Source organism: Cricetulus griseus, chromosome 3 (genome assembly GCF_003668045.3).
Source record: "Cricetulus griseus strain 17A/GY chromosome 3, alternate assembly CriGri-PICRH-1.0, whole genome shotgun sequence".
Taxonomy (NCBI): Eukaryota; Metazoa; Chordata; class Mammalia; order Rodentia; family Cricetidae; genus Cricetulus; species Cricetulus griseus.
This window is the reverse complement of record NC_048596.1, coordinates 100,013,770-100,031,788: the sequence shown is the minus strand read 5'-3', so window position 1 is coordinate 100,031,788 and position 18,019 is coordinate 100,013,770. Positions and strand designations below refer to the sequence as shown.

At 51.4% G+C, this 18,019-nt stretch overlaps 1 protein-coding gene across 1 annotated transcript in view; it reads left to right on the top strand.

Annotated features, from left to right (window-relative positions):
- Positions 1–5,616: 5,616 nt before the first annotated feature.
- Positions 5,617–18,019, top strand: part of Arrb1 (arrestin beta 1) — a 71,756-nt gene continuing 59,353 nt past the window's right edge. Inside the window, exon 1 of the mRNA XM_027407757.2 lies at positions 5,617–5,722. Within this exon, the coding sequence (XP_027263558.1) occupies positions 5,703–5,722 (20 nt within the window). The 5' untranslated portion in view covers positions 5,617–5,702. The remainder of the gene's footprint in view (positions 5,723–18,019) is intronic.

The following is an 18,019-nucleotide window of genomic DNA, read 5'->3' as shown; positions in this document are numbered from 1 at the left end:
TTCTTGTCCACTTCTCTAGCTTTGCTGGGAGGCACATGGTAGACAGAAGTCCTGGACAAGATTGACATTGACTGTAGCAGGCAAGGATGGCTCTCAGATTTCTGGTTGGACAAGTCAGAGACGTTTCTAACTTCCAGCATCTCCAGGGAAGCATCAGTTAGCTGCAAATGCAGAGACAACACCTCCCACTTCCTCCCTCCCTCACTCTGCCTTTCAACTGCTTGACTGAGCTTTAAGTCTGAGTCCCAGGTCTTCCTTTCATTTGCTGTGTCCTTGGCTTGGCACTTCCTCCCTAAAGAAAGTAGGAAAGTAGGAATCATTCTCACCCCTCCACCCCCCCCTTTATTTTTTATTTTTTATTTTTTTTTGGTCAGAGGGGTAATTTATTTAAAGTGGCAACTTTGGGAAGAGGAACAAATAAAAGGGTCCAGCTAGGATTGACCTGAAGAAGAATTGGGGCAAAGAGAGCACGAGGTCTGCATCACTAAGCAGTCCTGGACAAGCTATGATCTGGAAGAAGAACATTTTCATAGCTTGTTTTGTTTTATTTTGAGACAGGGTCTCACTCTGTAGCCCAGACTGGCCTGGTACTTGCTCTATAGTTTATTTAGGCTGGCCTCATACTGAAGGCAACCATACCTCTGCCTGTCAAGTGCTGGGATTTACAAGTGTGTACTACTGTGCCTGGCACTTGTGAGTGTGTGGGTATTCTTGTCTGAGTGCACACTGGACTCAGAGGTTGACTTCATTTATCTTCCTCTATGCTTTTGTTTTCATTACTTGGGGGGAAGGGGGCAATGTAGACATGCCACAGTGTGCATGTGGTGGTCAGAGGACAGTTTGTAGGAGTTCTCTCCTTACTCAATGTGGGTCCCCTGGGGACTGAATTCAGATAGTATGATTTGCCAGCAAACACTCTTACCTGCTAAGCTGTCTTGTTAGCCTAGGCTCATTAAAAAAGAGGTTTATTTTTGTATTAAATTATGCATATGCTTGCATGTCTATGTGTGGGTATGTATATCAGTGCAGTTCCCCGCTGAGGCCAAAAGAGGACATTAGATTCTCTGGAGCTGGAGTGACAGGCATTTGTGAGCTTCCTGACATAGGTGCTGGGAACCAAACTCAGGTCCTCTGCAAGAGCAATATATGCTCTTAAGTACCAATCCATTTCTCCACTGGGCTCTTTTTTTTTTTTTTTATACAAGAAGTTATTAGGAGGCTGGGGATGTAGCCCACTTGGAAAAATACATGCCTAGCATATAAAGCCCTGGGTTCATATAACTGGATGCAGTGACACATGCCTGTAATCCCAGCACCTAGGAGGTGGAGGCAGGAGGCAGAAGGATCAGAAGATCAAGGCCATATTTGACTCTGTAGTCAGTTGAAGGTCAGTCTGTGTTACAATAGACCCTGTCTCAAAAAAAATAGTAAAAAGAAATAAGTTATAATTATGGGTGATGAACTGAAGACACAGAAGAGTCCTGAGTGGCACATACATAGCTAGAGGTGGCTGCTTCCTGGGAGCCTTAGCAATGGAATGCATTTTCCTTTTAGGAAAATCTCTCTGGTGGAGGATGCATATCAAGTAGGTTGAGATAGGAAGGGTGGAACCTCCAGTTCTCTGGACCATGACTTCTCTTGTTTGAGGAAGGAGCCTGCATGAGGGTTAAACAGGCTTTGCCCTAAACCTCCAAGTTATCCCTAACCCTCCACTCTGCACAGCCAGTCCCTGAGCAGGAGCAGTTGGCTCTACCTCTGTAATGTTATGAGTGGGAAAGATCAGGCTCTGGGTTTGTATACTTGGTCCCCAGTTGATGGTGTTGTTTGAGGAGGTCTAGGAGATGTGGCCCTGCTGGAGGAAGTAGGTCACTGTGGATGGGCTTTGAGATTTCAAAATGTCACACTACACCCCAGTGTCTTTTCTTCCTTCCTTCCTTCCTACCTTCCTTCCTTCCTTCCTTCCTTCCTTCCTTCCTTTTTCTTTCTTTCTATCTTTCTTTCTTTCTTTCTTTCTTTTGTTTTCCTTTTTTTTTCTTTAACACAGGGTCTCTCTATAGAGCCTTGGATGTCCTAGAACTCACTATTGTAGACCAGGCTGGCCTTGAACTCACAGAGATCCACTTGTCTCTTCCTCCTGAGTGCTGGGATCAAAGGCATATGTCACCATGGCCAGCTTGCTAGTGTGCTCTTTTTGCTTCATGCTGACTGTTAGGAGATGTGAGCTCAGTGTCCTGCTCCAGCCACATTGCCTCTGCTCTGCCATCATGGATTCTCATCCCTCTGGAACCATCAGCCACAGTAAACTCTCCCTTAAGTTGCCTTGGCCATGGTGCTTTATCACAGCAATGGGATGGTATAAGACAGCCTCCAAGTGTAGCCATGAGTCCTTTCCTCTGTATTTCCTGGGCCTGCAGTACCAGGATACTGTACCAAGGGGGCATGCAGCCTCTGCTCTCACCTTGTCCCACGTTATCCCCATCCAGCACTGTGAAGCACAACCTTGGAAAACGTGAAGTTGAGCTGTCACCTGCATGCCAGGTATGTCCAACCTCTTGACATTGGGACACAGAATTGTCATCTACAAAGTCCACAGACCAGAAATGTACCATCTAATTACACAAAAATCTCCTAATGTTTTAAAGAAGTTTATGCTTTTGTGTTGGGCAACATTCATGGGTATTCTTGTCTGCATGTAGCCCATGGGACAAAGGTTAGACACACTGAAGCCCCAAATCCTCTCTTTAAATTGGCTTCCCATGCACTTCACCCCTAATTATGAGACCTGTGCGGTATGACTGCTGCCTGCCTTACCTGCACCCACTCTTCCTGTTTACCAAACCCAGGCACACCCTCCTGGTTTCTTGCTGGCCCTTCAGCGGCAGCCCTTCATGTCTCTGGCTTCTTGGTGCAGGTTTCTGCCCAAAGGTCACCTCTTTGGAGAGCCTTATCTAAGAACGTTAGTCCCAACCACTATGTTTTGTTTCTTTCATAACACTTATCACTAAAACTAGATTGCCGACAGGGAGTTCTCATGGCCACTTTTGCAGTTTTATTAATTTTGATTATTGAATGAATACTAAGTGCTTTCCTTAGGCCTGACAGATAAAAGGAAAGTACCCTCTTATCACTACCCCCATTCTAGAGCCCTCCCTGGATTGAAAACTCTGCCCTATTTGCTACTGACCTGGAAATTCCCCAGGACCACAACTGGCACAATAAACAGTTATTGAATAAACAGTAAACCAAATTCTGGCTCTGCTATTTATTAGTGTCCCTTGGAGGAAAGCTGGAGAAGGGGAGGTTAGGGGCCAATGGATTTGGGCTAGCGAATTAGTTTCTTTCTCTCTCTCTCTCTCTCTCTCTCTCTCTCTCTCTCTCTCTCTCTCTCTCTGGTTTTTCGAGACAGGGTTTCTCTGTGTAGCTTTGGAGCCTATCCTGGCACTTGCTCTGGAGACCAGGCTGGCCTCGAACTCACAGAGATCCCCCTGCCTCTGCCTCCCGAGTGCTGGGATTAAAGGCATTAGCCACCAACGCTAGGCTGGAATTAGTCTCTCTTAAGCACCAGTTTGCTCGTTCATTTCAAAAAAGGCAGCAGAGGATCTAACTCATAGACCAGCAAGTTCCAAGAAGCACCAGGCACACCATCCACCCCCTCATGGGGTCTATAGAAGGGATGTATGCCCTTGACATTTTGTATGTTGACTCCACCATCTACCAATCTGTTCCGTCAGTGTCCCTCAATGTTTAGAGCCTTGCTTTCCAAAGCTGGTCCAGGAAGAATTCCGTCGGGGGTGGGGGCTGCCTGGAACCATCTGTCGCATCTTTCTGGGCTGTTTGTTTTACTGGGAAGTAATCGAAAACATTGTTTGTTATAGTAACATAACCACAGGTACTTATCTAGTAGGATGAAGAATTCACCCGAATGTTTTGAGAATTAGCACTGGGCACTGCATTGGCAGACTCCAGCTTGGAGGAAGCCTATGTGGAGAGTACAAGACCAGGCCTCTCCATTGGTTAGGGGCCTTTTGGGCTCACAAAGTGAGCTTCCTGCTATCAACAGAGGATTTTGTTCTGCTCCTTTCACGATGCCCCACTCCTGTAGAAGGAACAGGTGGCTTCCTGTTCTGTCCTGGTTGGGGCAAGGAGAAGATTCCAGAGGTGAAGAAAGGGCAGGTGAAATTTCCAGACCTTAATTAGTTTTCTCCTAGCTCTTATCATTGCTCAGACGTAGACCACCCTGCCTGCCCATTAGCCTCTATTCACCCCTCCCCAATCTGGACATAATGATAGTCATTATCCTAGGATATTATTACCAATGCTATAAACAGCACACTCTATGTAAACAGCATAGGTAACTGCCTCTGAACATAATTACAATGATTCCAGAGCCGCAACTGCATCAGAGTAAATGATAGCTTCCTTTCCTACCCTTAATACTCCGATATTAGGGACCTATCAGGGCCAATTAGTCAAATCCTGTCAGTGGGGGTGGGGGGGTGAGAAGGGCCTCACGTTCTTCCACTGCCTGCAAAACAAGGGACCCCTCAGGATCCCTGCTAGGAGAAACGGATTAAAACCCAGAACCCTTCCCATCCCTCCTTAGCCTCTGGGTTCCATCCTCCCAGCTCTCACCTGCAGCTTCTGCTGTGGTAGGGTACTTGAGAAAAGTCAAGATTTCCAAGGATACCAAGAAAGCTGCAGATGGTAGTCTCTGCTGGACATTACTGGATTCAGGTGCCCGCCCAAAAGAACACTGAGTCCCTTCAACCCGTGGATAGGTCAGGTCACCTGCTGGTTTTAGGACCCAGCCAATACGCACGGAATGCGCTCTGAGATGGCTGGTGTTCAGTCACCATCGCAGGCAACCAAGCTAGGCCTGGGTGCTATCAACGAAGATGTTATGGGCTACCAACGGGTCGGCTCCCTGTCCCTTCCTTATCTCCAGTTCTCACCGCTTCCTCTTTCGGCCTGCCCCTCCCTTACCCTTTCCACTCTCATCAGCTCTCCAGAGTTGCAGTCCGCTGCCCGCCCCCACCCCTTCTTCCTGTCCCCGTTGTGCAGTTGGGTGGTATCTCTCCAGAAGGGCGGGGGCGGGGAGGGTGGAGCAAAGGGCGAAGGCCTGGTTAGGCTTCTGGAATCTTTCGTTGTCCTCACTCAGGGGCGCCGCTGTGGCTGGGCCTGGGAGTCTGCGGATTTTCCGCTTTCATCTACCCGCGGACACAAAGGCCAGCCCTGGCGTGCGCGGGAGACGGGCTCGCACACACGGCTGTGCGCACACACGCACAACTGCACAAAGACGTGAACACCTCTGCATACACACACACACACACACACACTTTCCCGACAGGCTCGCGCGCACAGCCGTGCACACTCACTCGCATTGGCACGCGCCTGCGTGCACGCGCTCGTGTGGACCAGCCGTGGTCGGCCGCCCAGCCTTTACTCTCTGGGCGCGTACTCGCAGAGCCGCGCACGGAGTCACACACGCGCGCTCACACCCGCACGCTCCACGCCCCTGGCGGCAGCCCGGGCGCTGTGCTGCTCGAGCGACGGGCGGGGACCCGGGCGGGGGCGGCGGCGGCGACAGCGGAGGAGGCGGAGCGGGGTAGCCGGGAGCGGGCTGGCCCGCGCTCCTCCTGGCGGCCGGGGATTTTCCAGCCTGGGCGCTGACGCCGCGGACCTCCCTGCGGCCGCCGCGGACCATGGGCGACAAAGGGACACGGTGAGTGCGGGTGGCCGTCCTGCCTCTCGCGCGTGGGGACGACCTGGGAGAGGGCATGGGCGGAGGTTCCAATCAGCGTCACCCGGGATCTGGCACTCTGTTCTCAGCCCAAGTCTCCTGTGTGGTCGCTGGCTAGTTCCATGTGTAAGGACCCAGGCAGCCAGGGTGGGCCACCCCATCAGGCTCACGGTTCCTGGCCGAGACGAGCTCACACACCCTGCACCGGTCGGCAGATTCGAGGACGCTCCGGGGCAGGCTGACACACCACACACACGCTCATGAACACAGGAGCACCCTCCTGCTGGCACACACTGACAGCCGCTGCCACACTCTTTACATTTGTGACACGACGACGTCACACACGTTCTCTCGCGCGCACACAGTCGTCTGTCAACACATTCTTGCTGACAGTCCAGTTAGCATACACAGGTCCTGTTAGCATACACATGCACCAGCTCTAACACACCCTCGTTTTGCCACATGCATACACCAACACACATATCCTGTCACTTGGATGCTGCAAAGCACGCTCTGGCTGGTGCACGCAGTCTGTCAACCCTCTCTGACATGACACCGACATGACTGATTGGCCACATGTCTTAGTGACACACCAATGCTAACCACACTGCACGTCAGAAAATGCCTGTATGGCCTGACATCCCGCTGGGGTTTTGGGCTATACTCACTCCTGACTCCCCATGGCAGGACTGGAACCACGGGTCACAGAGTGGAGGACTTTGTCTGGGGCCTGGGAAGGCAGGTCCCATTTACATGGCTACCTTCCCCTCTACCTCCAAAACACATAGCTGGGACCTACATCTAGCTGAGGGAGGTGAGGGGAACCGTTTTTTGTAGAGCCTCCCTTGAAAGAAGAGGTTAAGCCCTCAAAATGGAAACGAGGGCAAAGTAGGAGGGCTAGGGGAGAGGCAGGGAAGCTCTTGGGGTCAGCCTTATGACCTAAACCTGCCCTGGTCAACCGTCTACCAATTCGCCTCCCTAGCCCCTGAAAGTCTCAATGCGGTGCTCCCTGGCTCCTCCTCTAGCCTTCCAGCACCTGCAGTTTTTCATTGCTCTCCTTATCACTCTAATCTCTGTGTCCTTCCCTCTGCCCTTACATTCTTTCTTCCAATATTTATTTATTAAGCCCCTGTTGTATACTAGAGATAGCATAGGGGATCAGAGATGACCAGAGAGGAAACATCCCTGTGGCCACATGATGGGATCCTTAAACAAATTGATTTTTCACTTGCTGCCAGCTGAGACTCTTAGCAATGTGTGAAAGGGACTATAGAGGTTATTCCCATTTCCTAGGAGTAGAAACTGAGGCACTGAGGTAACTCAGACAGACCCTTCATGGTTAGAAGCTGCTTCTCACCAGCCTCTCTACTGATGGCTCTTCCAGGAGGTTAATTTTCCTTTTCTGGTTTCCTCAAAGAGGAACCAAAGGATGAGAAAGGTCACTTGCCTTGCTTAAGGTCAGGAGGGGGCAGAGGCTAGAACCCACTGTGTCTGTGGCTCTCCTTGGGGCCACTAGGCACTGTGTGGACCCCAGGTGTGAGGACTAGCAGGGTGCCTGCACTGTGCAGAGGCACAGCCTTGGGAGACTGCAGAGGGTCATGAGGTGTTTGCATTCACCTTGAGGCCCAGTCCCTAGCAGCTGGCTGGCCAGCACTGTGACCCAGACTTGCAAATCCTTGGAGGAAGGATGCCAGACTGTCTTCAGCCACATCCATCTCCCCATGGAGACCCTTCTGACCTGTGAGGTCAGGCTTTGCTCCAGCAGGGCATAAGTGAGGAGTCAGCAGCCATTTCTTCTCCTTTGTTCTGCTATGCTGCTGGTGACCAGGGTGACTCAGCCCTACTGGGCCTCTCTGTAACTAGGAGAGAAGTGTCACACGCCTCCATGATAGTGAGAATTGTCACAGGATCAGGACACCTGTTGGAGAACCTGTCTGAGGCCAGAGCTTTGTCCTTGACTCTCCCTGCTCTGCTTCTAACTCAAGGGCAGACCTAGTATTCCCATCTGTAAATTGGAGCAATCAGAACTTTGGTTTTCATGATTCCTATGAGCTTACTGAGTTTACTGAACATAGGAGCAGGAATTGCTTAGGCCTGGAAATATGGTCTGGCTATTTAAACTCTACCTGTCTCTGCCTTTCCTCCTCGCCCAGCCCCTCCAGGATTCTCTAGAACCCCAAATTATGACATTCCCTTTCTAGATCTATCTGGGTAAGAAAGGCAAAATCTCAAAGAGACTTTGACCATTGTGTTCCATTAGTCATGAGATTTTACTTTGTGAATTGGAAAGGACTTTGTAAATAAACAACACTCATACTCTGGAGTCTGTATACCTATCTGCCTGTCTCAAATTTCACCCTACGGAGGAAGTGATAATGAGCATTAATCAAAACTGCCCTCTGGAACTCCCTGGGTTGAGAGAGAGGAGTTTCAGGGCAGGAATGTGCTAGCACCAAGATGGGGCCCTAACAGGGATCCCAGGAGCACACAGGTTCATTCATTAAGCAAGTAGCTTCTTTGTACCCTGGGGCTGGAGTTTCTAAAGATGAATCCCCAGAAGATTCATTCCCCAGGTGGTTGTGATGCAGGACACAGCACTGTGGGAGACAGAAGAGGAGTCCCTGCCAAAGCTCTGAGCTGGATGTGACCTGAAGCTGTCCAGGGTAGTCAGAGCTGCAGAGATTTACCTACAAGCCTAAGGAGGCTGAGAAATGGACCTGGAGCACCCTGCCAGGCCTGGAGATGTGAAAAGAGGCCTGCAGCCTGGGGGTGGAGCTCAGGAGGTGAACACTGGCCTGCCATCCCCAGTCTGGGAAGACAGGATTTTTCTCCCTGAAAGGAGAGTGTGGGGCAGTGGAGGGGCAGGGGTGAATCTTCCTTTTAGACCCGGAGGAGTGGGGGCGGGGAGGCCTGGAGGCAGAGACACTCTAGGAACAAGTCTCAGAACTAAGGCTGCAGGCAGGATGGATGAGGAAGTTGGGGCCCAGCAAGCCAGATGGTTGATTGGACCTTTGCTGCCTGTCTTGTGTTGGAATTATGTTCATGGGGGCTGGGAAGATGGCTCCGGAAAAGTGCTTGCTGCTTAAGCACAGGGTCCTGAGTTTGGGCTTCCAGAACCCACATAAAAGCTGGGCATGGTGGTCTCTAACCCTAGTCCTGGGGACTGGGAGTCAGGAGGGAAAGGGATGTGGGGACAGGCATGCTGCTGGAGCTCTCTGGCCAGCCAGCCTAGCACTCAGGTTTAGTGAGTCTAAAACATAGGGTGGGGAGTATCAGAGGAATATTCCGGATGGCAGAAGAATATTCTGGATGTTAACTTCTGGCCTTTACATACATGCACATACATGTGCATGCATATCAGCACACATACAAGAAGTATTGCATAATCTCACTGTATTCCTCCCACAGTTTATTACCACAGGAGTTGCTGTTCCCATGTTAAAGATGTGGGAATAAACTGGGAGAGAGAAAGCATGTCCACCACCATTCAGCCAGCTAGCATCTGCACAGAGGTCTCTCTGCCCAGCAGGTCCTCTCTGCTACTGTATACTCAGAGGGAAAGGGGCTTGTCCTATCCACAGCTGGCCTTTCAGCTGGTCCTACTGACTCTAAAAGTGACCCCAGGGATCATCTTGAGGCAACAGGAGGGATGGAGCAGAACTTCCTTTGCTGCAGATGTTGATGAACTTTCTCCCCTATATTCCCCCCACCCCCACTCAGCCCCAGGGAGGGAGGGTGGCTGTAGTGGGGACTTGCAATCACCAGCTCTCTGAACCTTGGCTGTCTTTCTTGAGGTGGTTAAGCCCTGGGTGACCCTTCTTGGCTAGAACATAGGGAAGTCCTGTGGCTTTGGCAGGAGTGTTCCTGGGTTGCTGCTGGGCGTGGCGGTGAGCCTGGCCTGGTGTCCCTGATTCCCAGCTGGCTTCTGGGCTGCAGACTCCTTTGATGGCTCGTTTTCTTTTAAGTCTGGACCTCCTGGCCTGAGACTGAAACCTCTAGCTGGCATGGGGTCAGGGGTCCTTAGCTGTGGGCTTGCCTCCTCTAGGGCCTGTCACACAAAGAGACTCAGAGTGGCCTCTTGGCCTCCACCAGGCTATCCTCTCTACTGCTTGTTGGGGTGACATGCTGACTGTCTAGCTGAGACCCACAGGGGTGGCAGGAGAGCCAGGAGTGGGCTGAGGAAGCTTTGACAGAGTCCTCTGGACCTGAGCCTAGGGACAAAGGGGCAGGTGGGGACGTGAAAGCTTTCTGACTGGACCCTGGTAGTTACCATGGAAGGATATAGATGACCTTGGCGTCAGGAGAAGGGAGAATGTGATGAGAAGGGACAACAGAGCCTTGGAGAGCACTGTTGTGTGGGGTGGAGAGAAGCAGCAGACAGCTGAGGACAGCTGGGCCCTGGAGTCCTAGAAGCAGGGAAGAACTACAGAGGCTGGAGGAGGAGGGGCTGCAGCAAGATCCCCACATGTAGCCAGGTGGTGGATGGGAGTCTGGGGCTTTAGCTGAGTGGTGAGGCATCCAGCTGAGCACAGTAGGCAGAGGAGAAAGGGGTAGCCTCTGTTTTTCTATGTGATTTCCAGGCCTTTCTTTCTGCAAAGTGGTCACAAAGCACTTGAAGTCAGTGAGGGCTTCCTGGAAGAATCCAGGTCTTGTAGGATGGAAAAGACACACTGTGGTGTGTGAACTGGCCAGGGCAGATGTGCTCCTGGAGTGAGGGTCCCCTGACTCGAGTGGAAAGGCTTCCTGGATCAGGTGACCCTGAGTGGGTTGCTGTATCTCAAGGGAGGCCTAGGTGGTAGGAGGGTACCCTAGACAGAAAGAAGAGCCCATGCCAAGGTACTGATGCTAGCTCAGGTGTAGGGCTATGAGGGCAAGGCTGAGAGGGGTGGCAGCTCTGGTCCTAGGCACTGGAGCGACTGAATAACATGGCATAGTTTTGTTTGTTCCCCGGGGGTTGTGGTGGTCTTTGCTCCCCGCTTTGGTTCTGGCTAAATCTGCTTCTTGTCTGTGGGCCCACTAGCCTTCAGATCTGGTATTTGGAAGACACCTGCCAGAGCTTTGTTGAACTAGATTGAACTCTGTCACTTCATGTCTCTGCTCTCAGCCCTGGGGCCCCCTAAGTGCTGATGTAAATTCCATCTCTTCCATTAGGGATCCCTCTGAACCAAAGCACTACTTCTGACACAGGGCTGGGTGTTCAGAGGAAAGGGATCATGGCTCATTTAGACTGGGAGGTCCCAGGCAGAGGCAGTAATACTCTATCAGACCAGAGGCTGCCTAGCAAACAATGTCCACACTCCACACTCCACAGGGCATAGGGTTGCTGAGAATGAGTCTTGCTGGGACAGAACAAGGGTCTTCCTGGCAGATTCCAGGCACTGCCCTGCCATGTGCAGGATGGATCCTGTCCCCGGGGGTGGGTGGCTTGATTCCTTGCAAGGGAGTGGGGAGTGGGGGTGGGACAGGGTGGCTGTTTTGAGAGGGGAACAAAGGGCTCTGTTGTCCAGCCCCTTCTCTGCCTCCCTCCTCAGAGGAGCCCTGGCTGGGTCATCTCTCAGGAGACAGCCTCCTCCTTCCTGGGACTGGCCCATCTCTAGAACTGCTTCAGAGGAACTCCTTGTTCCTGCTCAGGAGACCTGATGCCAGATGAGGCCCCAGGAGGCCAGGCCCCAGGGGCTGGACTTCATAGGTCCCTGGAGGTCTGTGTGATTGAAGTCAATACTGAAAGGATGGGGCCCTGTCTGGTGAGGTCCCCATAGAACTTGGGTCCCAGGAAGAGAAAACTGACTGTTGACTAAAGAGCCTCAGCAAGGTGGGGGTTGCGGCAGGAGGCAAAATGTCCCTTCGATGCTGGCCTGGGGCCTATGGATTCACAGTGAGTTCCCGTGATGCTCTTGTAGCTTCATCCCTGCCATGTTGCCACCAATGGGGGTGGAAAGGTTTTGGCAAAAGGCCAAGGGAGTAGACTGGGATGGACCATTCTAGGAGCACTCCAGTCCCTGTTGACTGCTCACTCAACTGCTGTGTGACCTAGGACATGAGATTTACCAATTCTGAGCCCTAATGTCTCCATAGAAGTCAAACCAGCCTGCGTGTGCCTTCTCTTGATTTTGATTATTGGATTTTTTTTCTGGGGCTCAAAATTTGGGGATTTGACAGCTTAGGCCTTTGTTACAGACTGGTGAGGTAGAGACTGCCAAGGAAGTGGGTCCAGGGTGTAGAGTCCATGGTGCTAAGGGTCCGGAAGGAGGTACCTCCTGCTTGCTTCTGTGGCATTAAGTCTTCCTTGAGTAGTGGCCTTTACTCTCTGGTCTCATCTCCAGTCTCCAGGGATCAATCAAATCAACTGGTCATTGGCAAGTCCCTGAAGGTCAGTGGCTTCTGACTAAGTGATTCCTTCCTGAACATTTTTCTCTCCTCCCTTCAGCACCCTCCACCCCACCCCCCAACCTCCCAGACAGGGCTTCTCTGTGTAGCCCTAGCTGTCCTGGAACTCATTCTGTAGACCAGGCTGGCCTCGAATTCAGAGATCCACCTGCCTCAACCTCCTAAGTGCTGGGATTAAAAGTGTGCACCACCACCTCCCAGATCCTTCAAGGGTCTTCGGGGATTACTTTCTTCAGGAAGCAGCCTAAGTCTCTGTTGTATTCTGGGAGCCTCTTCTAGGCCAGCCTCTCTCCAGCCACCAGCTCTATCAGGCATGGATTAGTTGCTTTGGGAAGAACCAATTTCCGGGTTTCAAATCCCAGCTCTGACACTCAAAAGCTGATTGTCTAAGCCATTGTTTAGCTGATTGTAGCTCCCTGTCTGTAAAGCTGGGAGGAGGTTTTCTTCAGGGTTAGGTGAGTTGAAACAGGTCTAGCTCAGAGTCCTGGCACAGTGTCAGGGCTGAAGGTGAGTGTTGAATGCTCTCCCTAGATCAGCCTTCCTTACCAAGCTGAGCTCCCCCAGGGAGGGAACTGGCTGATTCAATTTTTCCGGCCCCCAAAGGCTCCATCCTTAGTGCACAGGGAGTGACTTGGCCCCATGTAATGCCCTTCCCATCTGATAGGCCTGAATTCCTACAGGAAGCCCTCCAAGCTTTCTGATCTCTTTGCTGTCTTCCCATGTGCACGCTTACCTCTCTCCTTGCTTGTACTTTCTCGTATGAAGCAAGAACTTTGCAAGGGCACCTGGCCCAGGTTGCCTTGCCCCTAGTATCTGTGCAGGTCTGGCGTGGCACTGAGCTCCATAAATATTTGTTCAGTGAAAGAAGCTCAATGTAGGCGGTTCAGTGGGAGATGTCCTCAGAAGGGAGAGAAGGATCTCAGAGCAGTGCAGAGCCACAGGAATTAGATTAGGCTCCTGGCCCAGAAGGCAGAGGTCATGGGATGGCCAACTTTCTCTCAATTAAAAAAAACATAGTTTCTGATCATGGAACTTCCTGGCAGGGGATTGATGGCCGCTGGCGCTGCTGCTGCTTCTGCTAGTCTTCCTGCTCCCTCTTGGTAGCACTGTCTGAGCATTTCTCTACTTGTCCAAATCTCTGGTACTAGGGATTAAACCCATATGTGCTAGGCAAGTGCTCTACTGCTGAGCTGTAGCCCCAGCCCTGTTTTTGTTTTTAGGCAGGGTCCTTCGCTCAGGATAGCCTTCATCTCTTTGTATAGCGAAGGTTGATCTTGAACTTTTGATCTCCTACCTCTACCTTCAGAGTGCTGGTATTACAGGCTTGTGTCAGTGTGCTTGATTGATGTGGTGCCAGGGATTGAACCCAGGGTGTTGTACATCCTAGGCAAATACTCAAACACTTCATCAGCTGAGCTGCATCCTAGCCCCAAATCCCACTTGTTAAGTGCCCCAATATGGAGTCATCTTCCCCTGACCCCTAAGTGTGGGCTCCTTCTGTCATGATTATCCTCAGACGTTCCTGAACCTTTGTTCTCTGCTTTGGACGGTGGCATGAGAGCAAGGAGTCCCAATTGAGGGTGGACATCTGGGTCTGGCAACAGTACACCCAGTGTGGTTTGACCTGGCTTGAGGAGGGGACCGTGGCTTCCCATGATCTGCCCGGATCAAGGAGCTCTTTATGCAGTTCAAGAGCCTGCCTTGGCTGGCAGAGCCCAGGACTCCCCATTGGCTGCCCAGTGGGCAAGTGCTCAGAACCCACCTCATTATAAGGGACAGAGTTCTGGGCACTGGATCCAGCAGGCTGTGGTCATAATCAGCTAATTAAACCACCCAAGAATGGATGTTTGGCCCAGAGGAGTGTGTAGAGGGGTTAGGAGGGGGGTGAGGCTGGGAGAGGGTAAGAGGGATGCTGAGAGCCGAGCCTGCAGGGCAGAGCTGGGGAAGGGAAGCAGGAAGTAGGCAGAGGCACTAGAGAGCAAAGGAAGGGACAGGTGCAGAGAGGGTGCCCTCTGGGCAGAGCACCCTGGTAAAATGGGAGCCCGAACCCATGTGTCAAAGAGGAGGCGGGAGAGGCTTTGGCCTAGGAGGTGTCTGCGATGACTCCTCACTTTCCAAGTTCTGTGCTGAAGAGAAAAGGCCCAAGCAATGCTGCTCAGTGCTCAAGAGCAAAGGCATAGCCTCCAGCAGTTGTATTGAGGGAGCAGCCCACAGTGCCAGCAGGAACCCACAGATCTGAATAGCCCTGGGCGGAGGTTAATTGGAATGGGAGGCTTGCCAGTAGCCCAGCCAGGATGCTCTCCCCAGGTACAAGCTATCCCCAGGCTGAGTCCTGCCACTGTCCTGTGATTCCAAATAGTGTCCTCAGGGAGAGACTGTTTAAAGGGCTGTTCTCCCTCTCCAGAGATAGAGCACTGTCTTTTCCATCTCTGTAGGAATTTCCTGGGTAGTACTGTCAGAGTTTATGTGTTGTGTGTGTGTGAGTGTGTGTGTGTGTGTGTGTGTGCACATGGGTGTGTATGTGTCTATGTATATGTGTAATGTGTGTGCATGTGATGTATGTGTGTGTATGTAGTGTGTGTGCGATGTGTGTGTGTGCGTGTGTAGTATGTGTATAGTGTAGTGTGTGTGTGCACATGTGTGTGTAGGTGTGTGTGTTGGGAGAAGGGACTCCCCTGAGGAAGAGCCCCAAGGTTTTGGGTATGGATTTTACAGTAAGACAAACTCAGCTACTGCCCACTGAGCTCTTACTAGTTCACTTTCATGATCTTGGTCAAGGGGCTCAGACTCTCTGGACCTCAGTTTCACACTGGGGAAGTGAGTGCACCCATCACCCTGGGTGGCTTTGGGCCCAGAGGGAAGGGTTTAATAAAATCACTATTATAGATGGGATGGTGGTTCACACTTGTGATCTGAGCACACAGGAGGACTGCCTAGAATTTGAGGCCAACTAATATCTGAGGGGCCAGTGAGGTAGTTCAGCTGGTAAAGGCGCTTGCTGCAGACTGACTACCTGAGTTTGATCTCTAGAACCCATGTAGTTGAAGAAGAGAACCTATTCTCAGACACACAAACACAAATAAATAAAATGTGATATATACGTCACTTGTTATTGATGCCTGGGAAATGGACTTCGGCTTTTGTCTGCCTATCCCATCTACCCATCCCCTCCCTGCCCCCCTCCCCCTGGACTTTCCCCCAGCTGGTACAGGACTGTGCACACTGTTGGATAGTGGTCAGTGGGGCTGCACAGGGCCATAGAAGACCAGTCATGACAGGAAAGGGAAGTGAGATTGCCCAGGGCCAGTGTTGTAGGGCTGGGGTGGGGCACCTCCTCTTTGGCCTCTGTCTGCAAGAGCAAATTCTCTAAGAGGAAGTGGGGAGAGATTGCAGAGCTGGGAGTATCTGTGGATTGAGAGCCCCTGGCATCCCAGGCCCAGCTCTAGTTCCTTTACCCCTCACCCCCTTTCAGAGCCCAGAGTCTGATTTGCTGCCAGGGAAGCTGACCGGCCACTTTTTCACACACTTGGAAAACAACAGTCCTTCCTGGTTCCCAGCATTCAGCAGGAGGGGCTGGAGAGATGTTGGGAGGTCTGGGGGACCGGCAGCACATAGCAGGAGGTTGCCTCTGTTTCCCCAGCCTCTTGCCAGCCTCAGAGTTGGCCTGTGACTTGCCCCCAGCAAGGGCCTCTGACTTGGAGGATGCCTAGGGAGCTGGTTATATAAGTTAGTGAGACTCCCTGCTCACTTCCTCCTTCCCTCCCCAGAGAGGCTCTGCAAGCAGGAGGCAGGTGCTGCTTTGCTCAGAATCTCTAGACCCAGCAGGCTCTGGTGACCATCCTGTGCTGGGGTGTGGTGGGTGTGGGGGTGGTCTCCTTGTCCACACCCTGTGGGGCAAGCCTTGTGGGCTGTCTCAGTGCAGGCCTCTGGGTTGGCACTGAGCTTTGCCTCCTCCCACACCCTGAGGAGTCTGAAGCTGCAAAGCCTCATTAGAGGAAACAGGCGGCAGGCCTGAGATCATTTGCCTACAAACTGCCCCCAGAGGGGAGCTGGCCTCTGCAACCAGAAGAACAAATCGCCAGCATTTTTCAGTTTGTTCTGTTCCATTCCACAAACATTTCTCCAGTGCTGGCTAGGTGCCAAACCTCTACTACAGGCATGTCCCTGGAGTGCCTCAACCTACCGCAGTGGACATTTAAGGAGCAGTTTGGCTCCATGTGACACCTAAGGGTGGACTATTTCTCTCTGGCTGACGTGCTGGTCCTTCTGGAGCTCTCATGAATGGAAAGCTGTCTCTTGCAGGTTGGGGTTTTCAGGGCCAGCTTATTCCCTTTTAACTGGGCCATGCCACTCCCCCCAGGAGGTGCCATTGAACAAATGTTCCTCTGATTGTCTTGCCAGGCCCTGGGTCCTATACTGGATACCTGAGATACGAAATAGAGGCAGCTTCTTACGGCATTTGTATGTTTGGGGGAGACAGAAAATAAATGGCTGTAACATGCTTAAGAGAGTGGTAAGGGGGTATCAATTTATAACCAGAGACAGCAATCCAGGATTAAGGCTCAGAGGACTTTATATAGAACAGGGACGCTCAAGCATGCTGTGGGGATGCATTTGATAGGCTCCAGAGATGAGCTTGGTGGCCTGTGATACAGACCATCACCATCTGGGACTGGAGAACCCCTGTGTCAGGTTGAGGTTCATGGCTTTTGATAAGGACTTTCTTGGAAATGCAGACTGCTGGGGTGGGGGCCGGGGGGGGATCTGGAGTGAATCTAGTCATGTTAGTGCATTGCCTGTAATCCCAGCATTCAAGAACAAGAGGGAGGAGGATGGCTACAAGTGTGAGGTCATCCTGCTCTACATTTTAAGCTCTGGGCCAGCTAAGGTGACATAGTGAGTCTCCTCCACCCTCAGCCCCTCTTTTCTAAACAAAACTGAAACAAAAAGGTCAAGAAATCAGGGCAAAAAGTGAAAGTGTGAGTGTTTTAGTGAGATTAGAAATGAGATGAACATATTGGCAGACACTGGGCAAACAGCATTGGAAGCCAGGGCTGCCTGGGGTCTACCCTGATGGCAGGTAGAGGTTGCAAAAGGCCACTGGGGGTCTCCAGAAGAGTGCAAGGCTGGGGAGTTAAGTCTTAGAGGAGACAGCTCTGGTTTAGCTCTGGTTAGTGGCCAGGAAGGGGCAAGTGTGGTGGTCTCTATAGTTTAGAGGGCCATCTTTAGGGACATTGAAACCAAATAGTGTGGTAGAGAGGAGAGTAGGTTGGGGTTCTCACCTCATACCTGCATCCATCTGTGGGTGAAATGCTCAAACTCTGGGAAGAGGTACCCTTCTTTTTCACTGTAGTGTCTGTGCTAATGAGAGCACCCAGCATCTTAACAGGGCTCATCTGGTGGGGTGAGATTTTTGTCATGAGTCTGTGTGGCCCCAGGGCTGTAGGAGAAAACTGAAGACATTTAAAAAGACTTAGTAAGGAGAGTTTTGATTTTTTTTTGGCAAGTTTTTTTTTTTTCCAATATCCTAAAAAGGACAAAGCTGATGACACGTTATAATCAAGCTGCTAATATGCAATGCACCAATCTTTCTCACATGCAGCAGCGCGCTGTCTTTCTGCAGCCATTCAGCAGACATGATTGAAAGCACCGTTTTGCAGAATGAACTCTGTCTAGGAGGGAATTTTCAGAGGACTATGATGAGCCCTGCCCAGGCCATAGATGGTCCTGGATTCCTCTAGCCTCAGCTTCCTTATGATTGAGAGCGCATCTGGAACAGAGGTGACCCGAGTCCATACTCCCTGTAGAGAAACCCATTCCCTGGAGTCCCAGCTCAGACATCCAGTGTGAGTGATGATGATGATGATGATGATGTGTGTGTGTCTTCTAATG